At 40.7% G+C, this 6,873-nt stretch overlaps 1 protein-coding gene across 11 annotated transcripts in view; it reads right to left on the bottom strand.

The window, feature by feature from the left end:
- chd9 (chromodomain helicase DNA binding protein 9) overlaps positions 1 to 6,873 on the bottom strand; it is a 69,317-nt gene that overhangs the window by 12,201 nt on the left and 50,243 nt on the right. For all 11 annotated transcript variants that reach the window (XM_034878129.1, XM_034878138.1, XM_034878163.1 and 8 more), the window contains 7 exons: positions 5,919 to 6,114; positions 5,398 to 5,580; positions 4,010 to 4,198; positions 3,690 to 3,800; positions 3,327 to 3,526; positions 2,805 to 3,004; positions 2,526 to 2,685 (listed from right to left, as the gene is read on the bottom strand). In XM_034878129.1, the coding sequence (XP_034734020.1) occupies positions 2,526 to 2,685; positions 2,805 to 3,004; positions 3,327 to 3,526; positions 3,690 to 3,800; positions 4,010 to 4,198; positions 5,398 to 5,580; positions 5,919 to 6,114 (1,239 nt within the window). The remainder of the gene's footprint in view (positions 1 to 2,525; positions 2,686 to 2,804; positions 3,005 to 3,326; positions 3,527 to 3,689; positions 3,801 to 4,009; positions 4,199 to 5,397; positions 5,581 to 5,918; positions 6,115 to 6,873) is intronic.

Raw genomic sequence — 6,873 nt, 5'->3', positions numbered from 1 at the left:
ACACACACACACACACACACACACACACACACACACACACACACACTGTAGATGAGTGAAATGTGTGACAATTCAGCTGTAATCCTAAAATTGTACTGTATAGTACTTATCCTATCATTACACACAAACATTACTCAATAAATGTATGTATAATACGTACACCGGTTTTCTAGGATTTTGTTTTAGTGTGTGTATAGCTACAGGCCTTCCACAGAGCAGGTTTATGCCTGATTAATCAACTTATAAATTATAGTTCTACTGAACTCAACATTGTATAGACCACACAAGGAGTCCTGGGCAGCTCCACAGCCAGGCTCCTAGGGTCGGATGAACAGACAACAGTCTCTCTCAAGTCGTCATGTGGTCGTGCTCTGGCAGTAGATGAAGGCTGGGAAGTCGAGGCTGACAAGGTAGAGGCTGACTCACAGGGGAGACATTAGCTCTGTGACGCATGATCACACATCACAGCCTACAGGCTTTGAACGAAGAGACAGTGAAGTGGTGGGAACTGTGGTGCACTGGTGTGCCAGGCTGGAATGTCTGGCACGTAAGAACGTCATGACTTAAGATTTTGCTTGATGAAAAATGTGTGTAGTCAATTTGTCTGAACACTATTACACATTATTTCAGTCCTTCATCAATGTAATGCTGGCACTTGAAAAAAATGCAAGAAAAGGAGATTTTAAGGATTTCTGGTATGATTGCAAATTCCAATGCATTGCGGGGATTATTACAGTGGAGTTATTAGCTGTCTTACTCTTTACAGAATGGGACCATCTCAACAAAGCCCCTAAAACCTCCCTATTAAAACTACTATTCAAACCAAATTAGATAAGGAAAATAATTATTTTGCCAAGTACCTGTAAACTGTCAACATTTAGCTCATTCTCAATTAGTAGCATAGAGCACAATTGTCTGGCAATTTATGCCAGATTACTGATAAAATCTGAAAGTTTCACAAATAAGAATGAGACTGGGAGAGTGAAAAAAAAAATCCCTCTTAGTAAACTGTGACACTTTCTACATCTTTGTATTAGCCGCCACTTAATCGTAAACCTGTGGCCTTGTCTCCTGCCGGGAGACTGCCTCTACAGGAGCAGCACTGTAGAGAAGCCGTTCTCTACAGTGCTGCTCCTCTTTCAAGATCACCAAAAGAGTTGTAAGCTCTGAAATACAGCATGCCGGGCATTTAATCTTTTTTATGCTGTAATTCAGCTAAATATAGTTATAAATTAGCCCCAAATTAATCCTTGTATACTAACAGGATAATACAAAACTGTAGGGTTCCCTGGTCTGTCTTTCTGTTAGAGTCATTGATGTATGTGGTGACCAGTGTGGACTTGTAGCTCTGGTAAATCAAAGCCTTGAACTTTTCCTTTTTCCTCCTCCACTCTCCATCCTAGTGTAAGAATGGACCCGCCCAGGAGCAGCTGCCGCTTCCTCTGCCTGTCCGCACCCCCCTTCGTCACTCTCCTTCTATGCCTTTGTTAGTCAGTGTGTGTGATGTGGTTTACTCAGAGAGGATGCAGTGTGTCTTAGAAAAGTCATACACAGTCTTTCAGAACCAAATAAAAAATGTGTGACATGAGTGGACGGGAGCTACTGATTAACTGCTATTAGATAGATGCTATTCTGATTCAAAACACAAAAACACTATGCCATAGAAATATGCCTTCTCAAGCATGTGTCCTTGATATCAAAGCAGATTTGATGAGTTTCAAATCTTTACTACAGTATGCAGTAAAGGATATCTGATATTTATACAGTAAAAACCAGAAGCACGCTGCTTGTTAAGGACCAAGAAACCATGGTTCAAGACTTTTGGACCCCCCCCACTCACCCACCCACTCCCCCACACCAGTCACATTCCAGGTCCTCTGACTGAAAACGCAGAAGTCAGCAAAGCCTGCTGACTGTGTCCCTATTTGCCTGGCATGTCACATATCAGACAATCCCTGGATTCAGCACAACTAGACCGGGAAACAATGGAGAACTTTCTATGGAAGCTGTGGCGCTCTGTGTCTAAAGCCCGATGGACACAAGTCCGCCTTTTGAAAAGAAGCAGCCAGCTATTTGGCTTTATATCTCAGCGGCCCATGTTTTAATAGCAGCCATCTTTTCTCCTCTGTATATAAATAAGTGCGATCTTTGACGGCCATTACTTGGGTTAAAGTAAGTCTCATTAGGACTCATGTAAATCAGCTGGTCTCAATGTGATGCATGCCTGTTAACAAATCAGTCAACTGTCAACTCCAATAGATGTTTTAGTGCCTCCTAATTATTGTGGCCTGGAAATGCCACAATTTAAGCCATGTGCAAATTGTATTTTCAAACACTTCATTCTGTTAAAATTAAACTAATACAATCTGTGCTAGAAGAGAATAATGACCACCCGCAAGTTGCTATAATAGCATTAAGGTTTAAACACAGATAGATAGATAGATAGATAGATAGATAGATAGATAGATAGATAGATAGATAGATAGATAGATAGATAGATGTGAAGTGGAATAAGGAACACCTACTTGTTGCAGTGGTGTTTGAGGTGTTTCTTGTAGCCGTCATCTTGAAGCATGTGCTCTGGGTTGTGCTTCCTAAGCCACTCAGCTTTGTGGATGTCAAAAGAGCTGGACTGGATCTTCATTTTCTTACCCTTTCTGCCCCGAGGGACGGGAGCAGACAGACCTAGTGGAACAAGAGTAGGTTCAGAGTCATGACACAGTATCGGAAACTTAATTGTTTCCTAAATCCCACTAGGTATTACGCGTTAAGGCCAGTTAAACGTAGGCTGGAAGTCCACTCACCCAGGTGATTCTGCAGCTCCTTGGTGCGTCCTTCCTCAGTAGGGGCGATCAGGTCCCACATGAAGCTTTTAATTTTGTCATCTCCTCGGTAATGGACCAGGCAGTAAGACAGCAGGGCCCTGCAGATGGACTCCACATCCCTCTCTGTCAGTTGCTTCTTAAATCGCCCATGGTTGAGAATATCCTTCCAACGACCCCACCTTGACAAAAAAGAGAAAAGCCGAATTTAAGATTAAAAGTATCAGTATTGTCAAGCTATACTACTTGAAGGACGCCTTTATTGTAAAACTCAACACGTGCTTGACTTTACTATCACAGTGACGGCAGCCTTGTTTGTTTGTACATAACTGACATTGGTTTCATACAGTTAGGGATCTTAGGAAGAATTGACATAAGGTTCCTGTAGCCTATTACAATTTTTTTTTAGATAGGTTTCTGTTTAAAACACCAGTTTAGTCCTATATATGGACAAGATCAAGAAAGTTGCTATGGTTTAATAGCATAAAGTATTTGACATCTTACCCATAAACAAGCAAGTTCTTCTCTACTCTGAAGCACTCTGTGCGTCCGTAGCTGTTGAGGCGGTCGTGGTTTCGCCTGAGCTTAGGTTTTGTGTCGTCACTGTCGCTGTTACCCTCTGAAAGCTCTGCCAACTCATCCTTGGTGGCGCTGAACGGCCTTGTCTGCTTTCTGACACGAGGAGTGTCTATAACCAAGCTATTCTGTAGCGAGGGAGTGGAGGGCACAATCAATTTGAGCAAAAGGCTTTAAGTAAGGCTGCAACCCTACTGGATGTTCAGCAATTATACATTTATGATATGTAAAAAAAAAAATTATAAGTTAGGTCCTAATTATGCTCTTTATTATTTGTGGTAAAGTACATACTCTGCCGTTGGCCATCTCCATATCAATGTCAGCTTTTTTGGCCCATTTGTCCCAAAAGTTGGGGTCATCCAGAGAGATGTCTGTGCGGTTTCCAGACGCCACAAAACTTGCCTGAAAGCAGACATTTAAATCAAATTAAACCATAACAATATTTACCATTCCCTGTATGATGTATCATGAGCTACTTCTGGTTTAAAGTCAAAGACTGCCAGTGACTTATACAATTTTAATTGCAGCCATCCACCTAAATACATGTTGAGAACTGGGTATAGACATTTACTTCATGTGCTAGAGCAGTTGTTTTTATCTATTTGATTCACCTTAGCAAAGGTGGATCCTCGTCCCTCGGACTCGATGGTGATGGTCTTTGTCCTGCGCTGGAGGATCTGATCGATATCCTCCTCACAGAATTTGGCCCCTTCATCCTCCTCATCCATGATGGCCCCATATGCACCACGTCGCAACAGATCTTCAATCTCCTTCTTAGACAGCTGCTGCTGCTGCACTGCCTGAGGTGAGAAAGGGAAAGGTATTTTGAGTCAAGAAACCATACACAACAAATACAAATAAATTCCCAAGACCAAAGTGAATATCAAATGGACTTGATGATACAGTATTGGAACATTATCCAACTATAAATCGATATAAAAAAGTGAGTTAATAGTGAACAATAAAACAACAAACTTATCAAGACACGGATGCTTCATCCTTTGTCTATACTGCTGGTAAAGTAAAGGTAAAAGTAAATCGGCCCAGGATGGAATGTCTCCCATATGCTCCCCAATGTGTAAGCCTGAATCAAGGAAGGTGTAACAAGCAATACTGGGAACCAAGTGTTTTTTAAACTGCATTTTGTGTCAGCTGCTTGTGAGAATTTACAAGATAGTTTAAAAAAAATATATATACTGGGAACCAGGCACGCACTCCAAACACTGCAGTACTATATAATGCACGATACATACAACATAAATACCAGCAAAACCGTACAATTTCAGAAAAAAGGAAGTTAATGAATCATTTAACAGACATACGCATCAACATCAACTACCCTGTATCTAACCCAAGCAGATGTTTATTATGCAAATGTCTTCAGTCAGACCAGATGTGGAGACCTGCTAATAGCTCAACCTGCTTATACTTCTGATAATTCTCAGGAGGACAACAACTGCAGCAAAACATCCACCTACACACTTCAACACTCCCTCGCAAACAAGAATAAACTCTAATAGGACCGGTTAGACTTTAAGTGTAAATTATAAGTTTCAAATTTTAGGGTTATTTTTCATTGCACGGCATCTTGTTGTCGTCTGCCACCTGTTACTGTGTTCACCTGATGTCATTCAGAACTGATATTAAAAACTGTTCACTTTTTTTAAGCAGTCATTTGTCTCTCTCTTTTTTTTTTTTCTTCTTCATCACTCATTCTTGCTCAATGCAGAAAAGAAAACAGACAGAAAAGTCTTAGTTAGTGAGTGTGACAAACATGCAAATTCCAAAGTTCCAAATTTCACTCCAAAAATGAACTGGAAATGCTCGGGTTGGATCAGTGGGTAGAGCAGGCGCACATGTACTTCGAGATTTATGCCTAATGCAAAGGTCCAGAGCTTTAAAACAAACTCTTTGAAAATTAACTGAACATAATTTACATGACTAAATGGTTTCATTCTCCAATTTTTTTCCAGACCACTTGGACAATTCTCAAACATACCCCTCCCCCGGTGCTTCCTCCCAGGCTGTTATCTCGACCGCTCATGCTCTGCAGCACTGCTTTGTCCAGGCCCAGCTTGAGGCTGGCGCGATCAAACATCTCTCGCTCATATGAGTTCCTGGTGATCAGACGGTACACCTTCACTGCCTTGTTCTGACCGATCCGATGGCAGCGAGCCTGGGCCTGTGAAGCGCAGAGGAATACAAAAATTTAAAAAAAATGAGTAAAATGCACTAAAAGTACAAAGAGGAACTTTGGGGTTTTGATATCTTTGGTTTGACCCAAATGTCAACTGATCTTTAATGATTAATTTGTTGTGAAAGTTGTATTACGTGTTCTAGATTGGAGACTAAAAGTGGTGTAAAGCACTTTTGGTCTTGTTGGCAGATGTTTACATGAGCAGATGTCAGACAAGAGATAATTATCAGAGTGCCAAAATTCTTTAATGCCTGCATTACCGGTACCAATCTACAGCATTATTGATCATTTGCTAAGTGAGTTTGTGTGTGCTTGTATCATACCTGCAGGTCGTTCTGTGGGTTCCAGTCCGAGTCAAAGATGATGCATGTGTCAGCTGCTGTGAGATTGATTCCCAGGCCACCAGCTCTTGTGCACAGAAGGAAAACAAAGCGTTCCGAGTCGGGCTTACTGAAGCGGTCGATAGCAGCCTGCCGCAGGTTCCCACGAACACGTCCATCTATTCGCTCATACAAGTACCTGCAACACAAAGAAATGACCCATGATGCATGTACAGTATATGCAAGCATAAAATATATGGTTCATTCTGCACGATATTCACCTACTGCTTTAGAAAAAGTTTATTTAAACATCAAAATTGTGTTCATGTTTGTGTTTTCCTGATTAGTTTTATTTAGTGGCGTAAGCTTTTAATAGCAAATTTTAACTCAGCAAATTACTTATGGATTGGGTCTTTAAATATTTACCAAAACAAAATTTGCTTTCTGAGGCACTGTATTCTAGACAGATAAAACAGTTTTTTTACATGGAGAGGTTATGCTAGGCCTGCACGATAATGGAAAAAAAATCTGACATTGCAATATGTGTTTCCCTGTGATATATATTGCGATATGAAAAAAGAAAAAGCAATTTTTCAAAGATGACATAAATAGCTCTATTTGGAAATAAATCATTCTTGACTACCGCGGTGATTTTGTAGGGGAGTGAATCTATATAGAAGATAAAAAAGGATATTTTCTAATGTGAACCATTTGACTACTCTTCTGAAGTGATTTTGAAGAGGGAAAGGAGGTAGAAATAGACTAGTTGACTAGCATGACACCATCGTGTCCATATAATACTATCAAACTAGGCTAAAGTGTATGACAAATACATAGTTTGATAAACTGATCAGACCTGCACGTCACGCACTAGCAACAAACTATTGGCGGTTTTCCACTGCGTGGTATCTACTCGACTCGCCTCGGGTCTACTCGCTTTTTTTGGTTTTCCATTACG

Source organism: Etheostoma cragini, chromosome 1 (genome assembly GCF_013103735.1).
Source record: "Etheostoma cragini isolate CJK2018 chromosome 1, CSU_Ecrag_1.0, whole genome shotgun sequence".
Taxonomy (NCBI): Eukaryota; Metazoa; Chordata; class Actinopteri; order Perciformes; family Percidae; genus Etheostoma; species Etheostoma cragini.
This window is presented reverse-complemented; position numbering and strand designations above follow the sequence as displayed.